The sequence below is a fragment of the Pectinophora gossypiella genome, chromosome 26, assembly GCF_024362695.1.
Source record: "Pectinophora gossypiella chromosome 26, ilPecGoss1.1, whole genome shotgun sequence".
Lineage (NCBI taxonomy): Eukaryota > Metazoa > Arthropoda > Insecta > Lepidoptera > Gelechiidae > Pectinophora > Pectinophora gossypiella.
The window spans coordinates 5,567,941-5,587,018 of record NC_065429.1 but is presented as its reverse complement, the minus strand read 5'-3'; the positions used below and the strand labels follow the sequence as shown (position 1 = coordinate 5,587,018).

The window sequence follows — 19,078 nt, the reverse complement described above, 5'->3', positions numbered from 1 at the left end:
ATTTTGGTATGTGTAAATAAATAAATAAATAATAAATAAATCCCTCAAAGTTTTCGTTACGATGTCACTAACACCCTGAATACCGCTGTGTACGAATGTATAGCTAAAGAAGGGCCAAGTTTTCGCCGCACATTTTTTTGTATATTTTCAATTGTATATCAATGAGCCTAATAGTCTATAGTCGTGTGTGTTATAAAAGGATGATCCTCTACGTCAATTGCCCTATCTAAATAAGGAACTCGATTTGCGTTGTACTTATCCCAAAAACGCCAAAGAACGGGGTCGTGTCAAATTAAAAATGTACAACAAGAGGACGAAAATAAACCGACTGTCCAGGAACCGTGGGCCACTTTTGTTACGAGTGCCGAATTTTAATTGCGAGCGCAACTCCAGTACACCGTTGTGCATTCGTACATTTTTTTAAAACTGGAAGCTTAGGACATAGAACGGCAACTCTCCGCCCCTGGCGGCTGAGCTAGGTTTACCTCAACCCCTTCTCTTACTCAGAACTGTCATTTGTTAGAGCGAGAGCAACCGCTATCGCCTCGTCGATAATATCGCTTCTGCCGCTCTCTGTCTGTCAAATATGGTTTAACCCTAAGCATAGAGTAAGGAATAACACTACGTATAGAACAGCAACTCTCCGCCCCCCACCAGCGGCTGAGCTAGGTTTATCTCGACTCCCCCCTCGAACATCACCCTGTAATGTCCTAACCAAACTAGGGATCGCAAAGTGATTTTTGTGATATGTCCCCACCGGGATTCGAACCCGGGGCCTCCGGATCGTGAGCCCAACGCTGGACCACGGACGCCGTTTCAAGGCGGCCAATCAGCTCCAAACACTTCACCACCCCGATACCGACCCCCCCGGCGTGGTCGACGATTTCCCTCATTCAGCGCTTATCACTATCGACCCCCTAGAGTAGATATTTTTTTTCAAATATTGCCGAGCCGACGTTCGCGCCCAACTGGGTAACCTTAGGCCTGTTGTCTTAAATTTTGTACCGGGTGAGAGCCCTCAGCGCTCCCCATTTGTCCGGCCAAGTAGTTAATGCCATTTGCGGCAAATCTACAATAAGTCACGTCAAAAAAAAAAGAATAATGTCGTTACATCAGCCACTTGGCACCAATACTAATAATAATAATAATAATAATAATTCTTTATTGACCTTATAGAAAATACATTTTTTGAAGGCTCTGACCCCTAAACTAGGCTAAGAACCTGTATTTCAAGGGTCAGTGGCTTCTCCCATTTAAATATACAAAACAGAAAGTCAAAAACAGAATCTAAAACTAAATTAAATTAAACTTACATTCATAGGGGGTAGGTTAGTAATATATGTTGCTAGTAATTATTAATACGATATCATATTTTAAACCTAAACATACTTACATACAGTTTTATGTAAACCTACACAAACATAATACAATATATATAATAACCATAATAATATAAAGGTACATAATATATAAATCATTTTTCCTCACAAAACTCTTTAGTAATTATTACTATTTAGTAATTATAATTCAAAATTAATTACGCACCGGCTTTATACATTCAAACGAACAAGTCCTCAGTATCGTGGTAACTTAAGGATAACAACCATTTTTTCAATTTAGACTTACATTCATTTCTTGATAGTGGATATATATTAAGATTTTTATTGATTTTATTGTACAAGTATATCGATAGATATTCACATTGTCGTCTAGCAAAGGCAGTGCGAGTCAAATAAAGGGGAAGTACATTTGGAATTTTACGTTTGCCACGACATATTTCTGGGTCATATAAAGTTCCTGAATGCTTTTGCACAATTAGATTAAGAATAAATAACTGTCTAACCGTTAACAATTCACAAAATTCATAAAGCAATTTAGTTGGATACCTGAATGGTTTGAAGGTCATCGTTTTTAACAAAGACCTTTGGGCTCTTTCTAGTTGTATTAAAGTAGTTTTACAAGCTCCTCCCCATGCTACTATACAGTATCCCAGTATAGATTGGACTAGGGCAAAATACACCGTACGTAGCAGTTCCAGTTCTCCAACATGTCGGAGCTTTTTAAACGTCCAAATAAGTTTCCGCGTACGGGCTGTAGTCATTACAATGTGAGGTTTCCAGTCAAGTCGATTATCTAAAATAATGCCGAGGTATCTAACTGAATCGAATATACTTATTTTAAGACATGCACACTGACCATGTTGTTTATGTTCACATGAGTGGACTCTAAGCTCTATGTCTTCTGGGGGGGATTTAACAGTGTGGAATTGTATATATGTAGATTTCAATATATTTAAGGTAAGTAGGTTTCTGTGAAGCCAGTCGGACACCCGTTCGAGGCCTGATTCGGCAGCTTTTTGTGCTTCTCTCCAAGTCTGCCCATAAAATATCAAAGCCGTATCGTCGGCGTATGTAAAACATTCACCCTTACTAAATGACATTTGACATAAGTCATTAATGTAAATAAGAAAGAGACTTGGACCAAGAACACTTCCTTGCGGAACCCCGAATGTGACTTTAGCATCCGAACTGACAAGACCATTTATTTTAACCCTTTGCAACCGGTCAATAAGAAAATCCTTATAAATTTGTAGGGCAGAGTTTCTTAATCCAATACTCTCGAGTTTGTTCACAAGCGTAGGTATCGAGACGGTATCGAAGGCTTTAGCTAGGTCGAGAAAGACCCCTAGACATTTTTGTTTGTTATCTAACTTATCAGTCACGCATTTTACCAAATTACTAACGGCATTCTCTGCACTTATGCCTGGTCTAAAACCGTACTGAGACTTTGAAAGAATATTATATTGGTTTAGATATTTTTGTAACCTGTTATTTAACATTTTTTCCAAAATTTTTGAAAGGGCAGTGAGCACAGCTATAGGCCTGTAGTTAGTGATAACGTCTCGATCTCCACCCTTGTGAACTGGAGTAATAAGAGCAATTTTGAATGCTTTTGGGAATCGGCCTTGTTCAAAGCATTTTTGGAATAGCACAGTTAGCGGAGGAATAATCACGTGACTCACCATTTTGAGAAATCGGGCAGGGATAGAGTCCCAACCAGTGGCACAATCATTTTTAAGGTTTAAGATGAGGGATTCTATCTCAGACTCGTCAGGTGGTATAAGTCCAAAGGAATTTGGCATACTGGTTTTTACTTGATGAGTATGATGTGGTTGTCCTCCCGCATTAATAATTTTATCAGCTAACTCTCTGCCGATGTTAGAAAAATATTTATTTATATATTCTACTGATTTGAGGGGTTCCTCGCCAGAAACTAGTTTCTCAGCAGAAGACTTATTTCGGTTTATATCCGCTATACACTTGATGGCATTCCAAGTTTCCTTATTATTTTTGGCACATTTCAAGAGCAATTTTTCATGTTGTCGCTTCAGCCTTCTCAGGAGCGAATTACAGTAATTTCTGTAACGTCTGTATGTTATTTGAAGTATTTCATTTTGCTGGTTCCTTTTTGCTTTAATGTGCAGCTTATCACGATGGCGGATACAACGAAGTAAACCAGGTGTAATCCAAGGTTTTAGAAGTTTCTTACGCCTTGGCACCTGTGTTTTGTGGGAGTTTGTTAGTATGGCAGATGATAGAATTTCTACGAAACGATTTGCAATCATTTCAACATCACATAAACTGGTAACAAATGAGAAATCAGCAGTTTCAATACATTTGACAGCATTAGCGTAATTAATTTTCTCAATAGTAATACGATCTAGAATCTTGATTTGTTTTTCTTTTAAGATTATACTTGTCAATATTGAGGCATGATCTGTGACTGTGGAATCCATAACAACTATTTTGGTGCATAACACAGATTTCACCATTACGTGATCTAAACAGTTTTTGAGTCTTGTCGGATATGTATGACCTGGTAAAAACCCAAGTTCGCTAGTTAAGTTTAAGTAAGAACTACTTTTTCTGTCGCAATTTTCATTTTTTATGTCAATATTAATGTCACCAATAATATAAACATTTTTGGACTTAATAGTTTTTACAATATTTTCCAATGAGAGTAGAAAACTGTCAATGTTATAGAAGGATGGTGATCTGTAAACAGCCAGGATGGCAATCTCTGGATTAACTTTTAATAGTAAGAAAGTTGCACCTCTAGGCTCTGGCTCTTCAACAGTGCAGTCTATGGACTGCTTCACGTATATTATAATGCCATCATTCTGGTTAAGGCATTTCCTCGAAAAATGACAGGCATAGTCACTAGGGATAGGTATTGACTTATTCTCATTAAGCCAGCATTCGGTCAATATTATGCAGTCTGGCACAAAAGCCAATCGTGCAATACTAGCCATAAATCCATCAAAATTTTTATATACGCTACATATATTTTGTGTAATAATATTAAAAGTATAATGTGATGCTTTTATTATGTCATTGCAAGCTTCAGTGTCACATCTGTAAGCAGATGCCACCGAGATGTTATCAATATCTGTATTTATTATATCAAGTAACCCAAGCATTTAGACAGAATATAGACTTAATTTCACAGCTATTTAGCCCTGAGAAAGCCGGAAGCGCACACAGACTGAAAAGCTCAATTTTTATTAAGTGTATGTAATGGTATGAACAATCATAGTGTAAAGGAGACATAGCCATGAATATAATATGAAATGTAAGTATTTGCGATACGTTTGTGAAACAGTAAAAATATTTCATTAAACATTCATAAGTGTAGGAATTGATATGTGTAAGTTTGTAATGATAGTTTATAAGTGAATATATATAACATTTTAGTATATAGGAAGAGTACATAGAGAGAACAGTAGTTACTAATGATGAACGCCCGAACCAGCACAGAAAGAGCACAGCCATTACTACAGGGAGTCACTTTTCTAAACGCAATTTAGCCAGGTCCGCCTCACAAACGACTTTTACATATGGTTTACCCTCATCCTGACGCAAGTAGGTACTCCCAAAAGAGGTCCAGCAAAATCTGTACCCGTTCTCTTGTGCAAATGTACGTGCAAGGTAATTAAGCCGTTTGGCTTGGGGCGACAGGCATTCTGAGATATAAAATGGTTTGACCGGGCCTTTTAGTTGGAGATGTGAGGTGTTCAATTTATTGCCAGGGTTTTTTACGTTATAGTACCGTGCTTTTTTAACAATTTTCTCTTTGGTTATCACACTCCCCAATTTCACTATTATGGAACCGGGTCCAGTTTTGCCTTTAGTGCGAAAGATGTCACTTACCTATTTCCTGCTTTTGGAGGGGAACTTCGAGAACTTCAGCCGCCTTTAAGACGATTCCGCATAATGTTGTCGCATAAACCAAGGTTGATAAGGTCGATCATTGGTTTCACAAGACATCGAAGTGCAGTACCGATTTGCAGTTTAATGTATGATACCTATTTGTACTTAGTACGTACCTACCTACGTACCTAATATTGATATTTTTCTATGACATTGGGCCAACGTGCTGGCCCAGCCCCTTAGCCCAATATCCACTGATACAAAGAAAACGCCTGAAATTGCCAATATTTAACACTAGACTAACTGAAGTTTGTGTTCATGTTTTATTCCTGAACGTTTTCGGGTTTTGTAATGAACAGGATAATGAATCCGAGGGAGACGGCTATATACTAAAAATGATAGAGCGAAAGAGAAGAAGCGATTGTGTATTTTCTCTTTATAGATTTGCTGAAAGCTTCGAAGCAAATTCAGTTCACTTCGTTCGTTTTGGTTCGTTCAGTACCGCCGCGGCCGTTGTAAGGAAGGGACGTGTTCGTTCGTTTTTCCCGCGCAAATTTTCCGTTTTTCCTATGTGATTTATCAAAAGAAGCGTTCTCAACTCCCCTTTGGGAGTATCGCAGTTTTAAATTATCGTATTCAATGCTATTTTTACATAATGTAGTGGGTAAAGCGAGCCACAGATTAGTTCGATAATAAATCTGTCGATTTATAAAGGATTGTGTGAATTGCAACGTTAGTATTTCTAGGCAGGCTTTTTATATTGAACGCATGTGCTTGAAAATAAATAGTTTAAAAAAAGTGCAATGTTATTTCCGAGGATTTGAAATTTGAAATTCGATTTTGAGGAGCACCGAAAAAGGTAAGGATTTTTTCTAAATATAATTCAGGTGGGCACCCACCTAGAATCATGAAGTCTTTAATGACAGTGAAAGAAGCGAAAGTGGTGTGTCAAGATCGTAGTGAAATTCCGTGGTTTCTGCCTTCCCCAATGGGAAATAGGCGTAATCTTATGTAGGTAGGTAGGTATGCACCTATGCACTATGTAAGTAGGTAATTTACCTTCGTAAAACTGACAAGAGGAACTGTGTTCTTTCTAAAATACTATTTGTCTATAATATGGGCGACGAGCTAGGTAGGTAGGTAATCACCTAATATAAACTGCCTATATACGTCCCACTCCTGGGCACAGGCCTCCCCTCAATCAACCGGAGGGGGTATGGAACATACTCCACCACGCTGCTCCACTGCGGGTTGGTGGAGGTGTTTTTATGGCTAATAGCCGGGACCAACGGCTTAACGTGCCCTCCGAAGCACGGAATCATCTTACTTTTTGGGACAATCAGGTGATTCAAGCCTGAAGTCGTTACCAAACAAAGGACTGTCTCGCAAAGTGATTTCGACAATGTCCCCATCGGGAACCGAACCCGGACCTCCAGATCGTGAGCCTAACGCTCTAACCACTAGACCACGGAGGCTGTTAGGTAATTACCTACCTATCACCAAAAAGTTCATCATATCCATCCTAAGACTGCGTACCAAGAATGGCTGCTAGTTGTCTTGTCTCTGCCTACCCCATTTCGGATTATGGTCACGAGTTTTATAGGTAGGTAGGTACCTGTGTAGCTAAGTTACCTAGGTGGGATTTTAGACTAATTTCTAAAGAATACCTAGGAATTCTTCTTTATTTTTTAACACGACTTATTTTATAGATTTGCAGAAAATGGTATTATATAATTAACTACTTGGCCGGACAAATGGGGAGCGCTGAGGGCTCTCATCCGGTGTCTAAAGAACAATAACTTTAATGGCAAATTCCTTCACTTTCTTATAAGACACGACGTTCGCCTTCTCTTTAATCTGTTCCATGTAAGCTCTTCTTGATTCCCCTTCCTCTCTTTCCTTCTATCTCATGTCCGTTAATGAAGTTCGAACCAGCGCGGCGCTCCCCGATTGAGAAGCAAGGTGTACAGTCACGAGTACTAATATGTATACACTTTGAAACCATGTCACATTAACTTTTTTGATAAATTACACCGTAAGTCTCATTAAATGTCAAATATGTTAGTGCGACAGAGTCCTAAAGTGGGTACATTATATTGCTCATGACTGTACCACAGGATCACAATGATTATTATTGCATTTTAATTCGCGACTACATCGCAATTGGGGTAGTCAGAGGTACATCTATCAGAAGACAGACTAAGTACTCACGCGTCACCGAGCTTTCTGTTAGACCAATGATGTGCCAATGAATTTTCCCACTTTGGGAACGTTCCGGGCGGCAATATGGAGGCGTAAAACTGATGTAAAAAAACTTGATTACCTAACTTTTAAGGCAAATAAGACCAGAGTGTACAAGAAAGAACAATCTAAAACAAAAAAGCAGGCAGTGTCCTTACTATTAATGAGTTTTTCTCTCTCTCTCTCTCTATTTAAGAGCTGCGCTCTTGTCGGTGGAGTAACCGCCATTCCTCTCTTCTTCCCGCCAAAACCTTCACCTCCCGATACGACACGACCTGCACCTTCTCTTTTATTTGTTTCATAAATGTTATCCTAGGTCTACCCCTTCCTCTCTTCCCTTCAATTTTTCCTTCTATAATGTTTGTTATAAATGAATCGTGTCGTATCAGGTGGCCAATCATAATGAGTTTTTACAACGGGAAAATTCCCGCTTTGGAAACATTTCCGGGAACGGCACACCACTAGCCGTATTACCGTCAAAAAAAAGTACAAATACCTAAGTAAGTTACGTACTTGCTATGCGCGTTTTGAGCCACTTTTAAAACCTGTTAAGTCCATAGGTATTTACGATATTTATAACAGCTTCTTATTTGATATCGTGATGAGTGTATTTGTTTAATTTTTTTTCAAGGTTTAGATAACGCTTTGCACACATGGCATAGGCCGTTCGTTTCCATAGCTTCTCTCTTTTTATTTTTATAGAAACACTAGCTATTGCCTGCGGCTTCGCTCGCGTTAGATTCGGGTAATTAACACGGTTCGGCCAAGTAGTTAGTGCCATCTGCGGCAAATCTACAATAAGTCACGTCAAAAAAGAAATTAGGTACTTTCCTGGTTACGTGTCATCGTCTGAATCTCTTGAGTTGCTTATTATTAGGTATTTTGTGTGTACTATTTATATAAGTAGGTATATATGCTAGGTTATGTATGTGGGAACGGAACGTAAGCTGAATGGAATGGGGAAGAAAGAGAGGTGTGTGTGAAAGGGACGGGGAGGGTGATGGCGGTTGGAGATGAGTGTGCGTGCGGGGTCGGATTTTTAATTCTTTTAAAAATAGAAAAAGACGATTATTTGCAAACCTAAGTTTTATTTCCGCCATCCCTCAATTTGGGGGCTCGTCCGGGATAAAAAAAAACCAGTGCTACGACGCGTAAATACGACGATTACTACAAGACGGTGCGCGGGCCGACCACGCCGCCACGTGCTCGAAAATCTACGACGAAAACGACGAGTATTTTTGCAATCTACGACGAATACGACGAGTATTTTTGCAATCTACGACGAAACGACGAGTATTTTATAATAACGACGACACGAAGAGTATTTCCAAGACGGAACAACGATTTTTACGACGACGAACAATGGCTGCGAGCGAAAATAAAGGAATCGAGCTAACTACGGCGATGGGTGGATTATACCTAGACGGCATTACAAAGTTTAGCGGCGACGACACCGAATCATCCTCAAAATGGGCGCAAGACTTGGAGGACAACGCTGCGATCTTCGACTGGACACCCCAGCAGAAGCTCGTTTTCGCTCGGAGATCATTGACTGGCACGGCTGGTCTATGGCTGAAAAGCGAGAAGGTTTTCAGAACATACGACGAGTTGAAGACGGCTGTTTTAAAAGAGTTTCCAGACACGATGAACACAAAAGAAGTACACGAAATCATGTCTGCGCGAAAGAAGCAAAGAAATGAGACGTTTTACGAGTATATGCTAATCATGAGAGAGTTGGGGCGCAAAGCTAAATTTCCCGACTATGTTATTGTACAATACGTCATAGATGGAATCATCGATTATGAACCTAACAAGTCTATTCTATATGGAGCTACGACGTTCCCAGTGTTGAAGGAAAGATTACAACTATATGAGAAAATGAAGAATAAAGCTAAGACTACGAGTGAAACTCAAGCTAAGAAAAGTAAGCCACAACTGCAGCAACGAATGAACAGGTGTTACAATTGCGGCGAAACGGATCATGTGGCTAATAAATGCAGAAAAGGAATCAAGTGTTTTCGGTGCAATAATTATGGACACATAGGAAAGCAGTGTCCGAAAATTAACGACCAAGTTGCGTCGGTAAAACAGCACTCAAAAATGTTACCTTCAGAGGGCGCCACTGCACGTACACCGTCGGTAAAACAGCGCTCAGCGAACTTCAACATGGACGTGACAAGTGACAGTGTTGATTTTGACAACCAAACGTCACACGAAAGAAATGAGGTTATGCAAATCGAAAACAAAGGCAGAAATTCATCTACGAAGCCGATGATTATGGTGAAAATTGAAAATTTATCAGTGAACGCGCTTATAGACTCCGGCAGCGACTTCAATTTGATGTCTCACCAGTGTTTTGTTGCCATTGGAGCGGAGAAATATGAAGATAACCTAAATTTAACCGGACTTGGACGCACGATAGTGAATTCATTGGGAAAAGTGTACTTGGACATTACGATCGACGGCAAAAACTATAATAATGTGTTATTTCATATTGTAAACAGCGACGCTATGCCTTTTGATATGATTTTAGGCCAGGAATTACTTCAAAAACTTACCATGATTATGAGTGGTTACAAAGTTAAGTTTTTGTCTGAAAGGGATGAATGGATGTCTAAGTTGTGTTGTTTTTCAGATTCAACAGTAGAAGTGGATCATATTGTCAATCCTGCAGTGAGAGGGAAAGTCCTTCAGTGTATTGAAGATTATAATCCAACCCAAATTAAAGATGCACCCATTGAGTTGAAGATTGTTTTAAAAGACGACGTGCCTGTAGCTCAAAGACCACGACGCTTGTCTTTGATGGAGCAAAAGATTGTTGAACAACAGGTAAAGGAGTGGCTGGAGGATGGTGTTATTCAAGTAAGTTTTTCTGAGTATTCAAGTCCTTTGGTGTTAGTCAAAAAAAAAGATGGCAATGTACGGGTATGTGTGGATTATAGAATGCTGAACCGGAAAATAGTTAAAGATGAATTTCCACTACCTGTGATCGATGACATGATTGATAAGCTGTGTGAAGCCAAGATATTTAGTGTTTTGGATCTTAAGAATGGTTTCTTTCATTTAAAGGTGTCTAAAGAGTCTGTCCCCTATACATCTTTTGTGACACATCACGGCCAGTTCGAATTCCTGCGAGCTCCGTTTGGTCTGTCCATATGCCCGAAGTATTTCATGCGATTTGTGAGCATTATCTTTAGGGACTTGATTTCCCAAGGCATCATGATGATTTTTATTGATGACATTCTAATTACAGCAGAAGACGAAAAACAAGCAGTCGAACGACTTCAGCTTGTGTTAAAGGTGGCTGCAGAATATGGACTTAAGATAAACTGGAAGAAGGCAAACTTGATCAAACCTGAAATTGAATATCTAGGCCACGTAATCAGTAATGGAGAGATAAAGCCAAGCCCAGAGAAGACGGAAGCTGTACGTAAGTACCCTGAACCACGAAACACTAAACAACTACACAGTTTTGTTGGGCTGACATCCTACTTTCGAAAGTACATTGAGAACTATGCCTTAATATCAAAGTCGCTCACGGATTTATTAAAGAAAGAAAAAGAATTTTTATTTGAAGACGAACAAAGACTAGCATTTAATATTTTAAAGGAGAGATTATCTTCAGGCCCTGTTTTAAAGATTTTCAATCCAAAGTTAAAGACTGAATTACACACTGATGCGTCTAGTATTGCCTATTCTGCTATACTCATGCAACATCATCCAGATACAGGTCTCCACCCAGTGCACTACATGAGCAGAAAGACGAGTGAAGCTCAGTCCAGATATTCAAGCTATGAGCTGGAGGCAACTGCTATCATTGAAGGCATAAGGAAGTTCAGACAGTACCTGTATGGGATACACTTCACGATTGTCACGGATTGCAAGGCGTTTGAATTGACATTGAAAAAGAAAGACCTGTCTGCCAAGATTGCCCGTTGGGTGTTATTCCTCAATGAGTACGACTTCGAGATAGAACACCGTGCTGGAACGAAGATGAGACACGTTGATGCATTAAGCCGTTACCCATATGTTGGAGTTACCACATTACACGATAAAGTAAAGCAAGCGCAGGAGCAAGATGAAGGCATCATGGCTATTAAAGAGATTCTACAAGAAAAGACATATAAAGATTATTGGACACAGAATGACATTTTATATAAAGGAGATAAGCTACTTGTTATACCTAAGACGATGGAAAAAGAAGTAATTAAACAGGTGCATAGCAATGGACATTTTTCAAAGAAGAAGATGAAGGAAGTGATTGAAAGAGATTACTACATACCAGGATTGGATAAGAAACTAGAAGAGTTCATAGTAACATGCATTCCATGTTTACTAGCTACTAAAAGGGAAGGAAAACTAGATGGATTATTACATCCTATTGAAAAGGAGAGTGTACCGTTGGATACTATCCATCTGGACCATGTTGGACCCTTGACGCAAACCAGTAAACAGTACAACTACATACTGACAGTGGTAGATGCTTTCACTAAGTTTGTTTGGCTATTCCCTACAAAAAGCACGTCAAGCCGAGAGACTCTAAACAAGCTAGAGATCCACCAACAGACTTTTGGAAACCCACGACGGATAATAACAGATAGAGGAACTGCATTTACAAGTCATGAGTTTACAAACTATTGTCAAGAAGAGAATATACAGCATATAACCATAACCACTGGAGTTCCACGTGCCAATGGGCAAGTCGAAAGAATACATAGAATATTGATCCCATTACTTACCAAGTTGTGTATAGAGAACTCAAGCCTTTGGTATAAGCATGTCAGTAGAGTGCAGAGAGCCATCAATAGCACTTTTCAAAGGAGCATAAACTGTACACCTTGTGAATTGCTTTTAGGTACAAAGATGAGAGTAAAAGAAGATGTAAAGATACAAGAGTTACTACAGGAAGAATACATACAGATGTTTAATGAAAGTAGAGAAGATCTAAGAAGACAAGCTAAAGAACAGATTTATAGAATTCAAGAAGAAAATACAAAGAGCTTTAATAGGAAAAGGAAGGAGCACTTACCTTATAAAACTGGAGACATTGTTGCTATAAAACGCACACAATTTGGTACAGGACTTAAATTGAAGCCTAAGTTCCTAGGACCCTACAAGATCTTAAAGTATAAAGGCCATGATAGGTATGACGTTGAGAAGCTTGACAGCTGTACAGAAGGTCCTGTCAAGACTTCAACATCTGCAGATAACATGAAGAAGTGGCCAGAAGAATAGAGTTTTGGTAAGATTCTTATTTAATTGTTGTAATATTTTTATTTTTGTTGCAGGAAGAGGATGCAGTTTTTATTTTATTTTTTGTTGTTTTGTGGCCAAATGGTCTTAATTTACTAAAAGAAGGTTTATATTTTATTATTAGTGTTTGAATATTTGGAGTTAGAAGTTAGCATGGTTTTAGTTTGTTTTGTCTAGTTTACAGTTTAGTCTGAAAGGTATTAAGTTTATGTAAGTAAGCAAATAAGTACTAAATATATTCAAGAGGCATAACGTAAGGCTGTCTGTCTGTAAATTTAAATTAAAGTGTTTTTAAGTTGTTTTTCACATAAAATGTTTTGTTACATAAGATGTTAGTAAAAATGTTTAAAAGTAGATGTTTAAGGTGTTGATGATTTACATACGATGTTTTGTAACATGTTTAATTTTTCTATAAGATGTTTTGTAATATTTAAGGTTCAAAGATGGTTTGTTAGGTATGACTGAAGGTATGAAGAGTGTTTGTGTGATGTATTGTATTGAAAGATATGAAACATTATGAAAGTGTGGACGAATGACTGAGGACAGTCATTGTAACAGGACGGCCGAATGTGGGAACGGAACGTAAGCTGAATGGAATGGGGAAGAAAGAGAGGTGTGTGTGAAAGGGACGGGGAGGGTGATGGCGGTTGGAGATGAGTGTGCGTGCGGGGTCGGATTTTTAATTCTTTTAAAAATAGAAAAAGACGATTATTTGCAAACCTAAGTTTTATTTCCGCCATCCCTCATGTATATAGGTTAGGTATATGTTATATTTGTAAGTATGTTATATATTTATTTGCATGTATTTGTTGTTAAGTTGTATGTATAGTTTGTACCCGCAATCTTTCAATTTTTTTTTACCTTTTTCCTCACCTTATGGTTGTCTGGAAGAAATCGCTTTAAGCGATAAGACTTTAATAGACTTTTTGTAATTATTTCTTTTTATTTTGGTGCAATAAAGTGTATTTGTATTGTATTGTACGTTTCTTAAAAGCAATATAGATGACATTGTAAAGATTTTCCTTAGTTATACTTCTAATTTCATGGATAACAGACATTTTATTATGTAGTATAAATATAACAGACGTATATGACGTCCCAGTGAGCTTTTTCATACAAATTCCATCGTGTTTTGACGTTTATTAAAAAGTAACTGATTTTTTGAAGAGCTCGGTGGCGCAGCGTTAAACGCGCTCGGTCTGCGATTGTTGAAGTTAAGCAAAGGCCGGTCATAGGATGGGTGACCACAAAAAAAAAATGTTCATCTCGAGCTCCTCCGTGCTTCGGAAGGCACGTTAAGCCGCTAGTCCCGGCTGCATTAGCAGTCGTTAATAACCATCACTCCGCACTGGGCCCGCGTGGTGGTTTAAGGCCCGATCTCCCTATCCATCCATAGGGAAGGCCCGTGCCCCAGCAGTGGGGACGTTAATGGGCTGATGATGACGATGATGAACTGATTTGACTACTTGGAAACTAGTCTATTAAACCACTCATCTTAACACATACATAAGATTACGCATATTTCCCGTTGGGAGAGAGTGAGAGAGAGAGAAAATGTTTATTCAACAAATGGGACGGCAGAGACCATGAAATTCCACTTACCACGATCCTAACACTCTACTTACGCTTTATTAAGATGTCGTGTGGAACACACACACACACACACACACACAAACAGCCTATATACGACCCACTGCTGGGCACAGGCCTCCCCTCAATCAACCGGAGGGGATATGGAGCATACTCCACCACGCTGCTCCACTGCGGGTTGGTGAAGGTGTTTTTACGGCTAATAGCCGGGACCAACAGCTTAACGTGCCCTCCGAAGCACGGAATCATCTTACTTTTTCGGACAATCAGGTGATTCAAGCCTGAAAAGTCCTTACCAAACAAAGGACAGTCTCACAAAGTGATTTCGACCATGTCCCCATCGGGAATCGAACCCAGACCTCCAGATTGTGAGCCTGACGCTCTAACCACTAGACCACGGAGGCGTGTCGTGTGAAAATGACACCCAATTATACAGGCAGTTGATACGGCCTTCATAGCTCTAACTATGAACCTATAGCGTAAGAAATTCAATAGCATTATTTCAGAAAACGGGGATTTGTGTGTCGAACATGATAAACCATTATCGATAGTACGTACGGTCACGAGCATTAAGACACTTTGGTACCATATCACATTAACTTTTTTGACAAATTGAACTGTAAATCTCACTAAATGTCAAATATGTTAGTGCGACAGAGTCCTAAACTGGGTACATTATACATATATTGCTCATGACTGTACCTACATCGGAGATGATAAACCTGATTAGTCTGATCATACATACCTAAACTCTCTCGATAAACGTCGATCTCTTCTTCTTGTGGAAGAACGAAGTCAAGAGCAAACCCATCTTAATTAAAAAAAAAAAAAAAACTCACGCCTATTACCCACCCGGGTAAGCAGAGACTTCCATTTGCTTCGATCCTGACACACTTCTCTTGCCTCCTCCACATTCATCAATCGTTTCATACACGCACGCCGGTTCAGAGTACTGAACCTTTTCTACGGACATCTCCAATTTAGTCAATGTACGTCGTTCTAGGTCTTCCTCTGCCAACCCTCGCTTTATATACTGCTTCTGTTATCCTGTTATTTGATCACCTACTATAATATCGTCGCTTTCATCATTCTTCTTGTCGTGTGGGTTGTGAGGTGGATTACCAACTTCATCAACCTTGGTGTCAACCCTAGACTCATGTAACAACTACTTACTTACATCAGTAAGTACTTACTTACATCAGTAAGTACTTACTTACATCAGTAAGTAGTTGTTGGGGGCTTAACGTGCCTTCCTTATTCTATGATTCAGGTTACTTCAGATTGGTGTAGCATTCTTAATGGTATTTTTTTAGGGAAAAATAGGGCATTGATCCCGCTTGCTTTTTTGCTCTTTTTAGGGATAACGCTAGGGAGATTATATTTCTGAATTGTTTAAATTGCTGTTTTAAAGTAAATTTCAATGTAAATAACCTTTCCTTACAAAGAAAAAAATAAGTCCAAAAAAATCTGACTCGGACGGGACTTGTAGCAGCTCTTGTGAAGCCGGGACGATAGTGGTAACCGTTACACCACCGTCCTTTTTTACCTTTGATGGGTTTGCTCTTGGCCCCAGACTTGCCCGAAGGCATTGACGAGGCCTAAGATGGAGCTCGCCCAGAAGGCGCTTGTTCACTCTGGCCTTGAAAGCACCCGGGTTATATGCATTCGGAAATACTGAAGACGGCAGAGAATTCCACTCCTCCTGTCCATGCGATATTCTTCGATCCATGTCTGTGTATATTTAGTGGAACACACGCACACGCACATTTACATTATACCTTTCTTATTTCATCAGTATTTATGGTTAAAGCGCCTTTCTTGTTAACATAAGATCGCCCGCACTTTATATTGTTAATAGACATAGAAGGTTACAGACGATACGAGGTTACAGATTCCGATGTGACAGTAGTCTTACAGCTAGTTACATAATATGTAATTTAGGTTTTGACGTTCAAAAAGCGCTAACTTTGTAAGCCAATTTTGAAAAATAAATATTTTTGAATTTTGAATTTTGAGGCGACCAGGCACAGGTATCTTGCGTACCTTCCAGGTAGGTCTTAGGCTGCGTTTCCATTGACGCGGAGCTGAGCGGAGATGTGCAGGAATCGACCAATCACCGTGAGGGAGAGAGTGACAGAGCGTCTTCGTTTTTCGCTCTCTCGAACACTGTGATTGGTCAAATCCGCACATCTCCGCTCTTCTCCGGCCATCTTCGCGTCAGTGGAAACACGGTCTTAGCCCTAGCCTATAGATTACTGTGTAAGTTACTGAAATAATCATTTTTTTAATGTCGTGGTTTCATTTTCTTTGTGGGTTTCGCTACGCGCGGGTGATTGCTATGAAAACAAAAATGATTTTCCTCATTTACGTAAAACTTAATTTTAAATGTTCTGCGTTTGCGTTGTTTTCCCTGTCTTTTATTAATTATTTTAATAAGTATTTTATGCTGCTTTTTCCTTAATTGTACTGTATAGATCATACATCTTCTTTTTGCTTTGTTGTAGTCGGGTAAAAAGTTGTTGTCATATTGGTACTGATTCCTGTACGGTCACGAGTACTAATATGTATAGACTTTGAAACCATGTCACATTAACTTTTTTGTCAAATTAAACCGCGAGTCTCATTCAATGTCAAATATGATAGTGCGACAGGGTTCTAAAGTGGGTATATGATATTGCTAATGACTACACACCATCTAATTTTATTTTAAGTTACACTTGACATTTTCTTATCCGCTGAAAAAGAAAGGGACGGGCAATCCTTAGTTCGTCATGGATGTACGTCTGACTACCCCAATTGGGATATAGTCGTGTGCTTAACTTATGTAGTGTGTTAGTGACATCGTAAGGAAAACTTAGAGGGATGATTCAGACCATGATTCTAAGTTGACATCATTCAGCAAAATGAGGAATTGAAAATAATTTAAAAAATCGCAAAAAGAACATTAATTTTGCGACGGAAAATTCCACTTTATGTCAACTCAGAAATCATTATGTAGTGTGATTAAAATTGTGTTTTGAACTGACCAGAGTATGATCTGTTTGTGAGTGAGTGGACGTATGTGTGTCGCGAGTGTCTGAGGTTCTGAGAGATGGTGAATGATGTGTGACAATTAAATATGTTTTTATATTGTTTAAACCTAAGTTTCATATGTTTAATTATATTGTTTATATTTAAATTTTCACGGCACATTGGCGCTTCTGCACAGTAAAAAGTCGTGGAATGTAAATAAATAAATAAAAATAATATTGTTTATTGTCATAGAAAAAGATCGACACAACATTGGATACTACAGCTAGGACACACAAATGCTACAGAAGTATAACCCTGCTACCTAAACTAGGAGACCTGTATCTCAGGAAGCAGTGTTCAGCAATTACATCTTTTATAGCGTCGGTTTAGGCAGACCATTGTTAAACTGAATTTATTTGACAATAAACTGGTTAAATAAGAACAAATAAACATGATTTTTGTATGTTAATAAACTGTACATGCAAATGTCAGATGTGATGTCAAGCAGTCGGCGTTCGGGGAGTCGCTGTCAACGTTACAATTCGGTCTGAGTCATCCCTCTAAGTTTTCGTTTCGATGTCACTAATAGTGATGTGCCGGATCGTTAAAAATGTACGTATATCCGCGGATACGGATCGGAATACGGATATTTAGTGTAAAGATCCGCGGATACGGATACGGATCTTTATTTTCTTATTCGATATTATTCGATTGGTGTCGGCGCCCGCGACCTTGAAACGATAGTTGACGTCTTCGCTCGCCGCAACGTCAGGCTGGACACGTTTTAACTTTCGTTGCGCGGGTAGTACTTTTGTTTTGGTTATGGTTTAGTGTGACACTGTGGAATTTTATAGTTTTTTATTTAATAATTCTACTTAATCACCTGAAAAAGATGCGTAAAAGATCCGCGTGAAAAGTAACGGACACGGATACGGATTTTTCTTTTATCTCGAATATCCGCGGATACGGATATTCGGAACATCACTAGTCACTAACACCCTGTATATGCATAATGCTGTCGAATCATGAAACAACGTTTGTCATTCATCGTTTTAATTAAATTAGCTGAGAGCTCGTTCAAACACTTAATTTAAACAAGTGTCATTAAGTTTACAAGTCAGGATCCTGTGGTACCATTAAATACCCTCGCAGACCCTTTATCATTAAGATCATAAGGTTGGATTTGTGTGTAACATACATAAACAGCCTATATACGTCCCACTGCTGGGCACAGGCCTCCCCTCAACCAACCGGAGGGGGTATGGAGCATCCTCCACCACGCTGCTCCAATGCGGGTTGGTGGAGGTGTTTTTACGGTTAATAGCCGGGCCCAAACTTGAATTTAAAACAGGTTTGAATGGTTTAGGTCTGTGCAGGATCGAACCTGCGACCTCAAAGCGAGAAACATTCATTCATTCATTAATTTTCTTATAATCATCATCATCAGCCCATTAACGTCCCCACTGCTGGGGCACGGGCCTTCCCTATGGATGGATAGGGAGATCGGGCCTTAAACCATCACGCGGGCCCAGTGCGGATTGATGGTTATTAACGACTGCTAATGCAGCCGGGACCAACGGCTTAACGTGCCTTCCGAAGCACGGAGGAGCTTTTTGTGGTCACCCATCCTATGGCCGGCCTTTGCGAAAGTTGCTTTACTTCAACAATCGCAGACCGAGCGCGTTAACCGCTGCGCCAACGAGCTCCTCAGTCATTTTCTTATAAATTCTATTTTAATGATTAAAATCAGTAATGAATATTTCAATATGGCC

The 19,078-nt window shown here is 39.2% G+C and overlaps 3 protein-coding genes across 4 annotated transcripts in view; 2 read left to right on the top strand and 1 right to left on the bottom strand.

The window, feature by feature from the left end:
- The window catches only part of LOC126378465 (glucose-6-phosphatase catalytic subunit 1), a 214,899-nt gene that overhangs the window by 68,486 nt on the left and 127,335 nt on the right, over positions 1-19,078 (bottom strand). The gene's annotated exons all lie outside the window — the stretch shown is intronic.
- LOC126378352 (diacylglycerol kinase 1) overlaps positions 5,726-19,078 on the top strand; it is a 61,495-nt gene continuing 48,142 nt past the window's right edge. The window contains exon 1 of the mRNA XM_050026626.1: positions 5,726-6,069. The gene's annotated coding sequence lies outside the window, so the exon portion shown is untranslated. The remainder of the gene's footprint in view (positions 6,070-19,078) is intronic.
- LOC126378416 (uncharacterized) lies at positions 8,465-10,845 on the top strand. Its single transcript, XM_050026765.1, has 2 exons — positions 8,465-10,313; positions 10,705-10,845. The coding sequence occupies exons 1-2, from the start codon at positions 8,814-8,816 to the stop codon at positions 10,747-10,749; spliced, it is 1,545 nt and encodes a 514-aa protein (XP_049882722.1). The 5' UTR covers positions 8,465-8,813; the 3' UTR covers positions 10,750-10,845.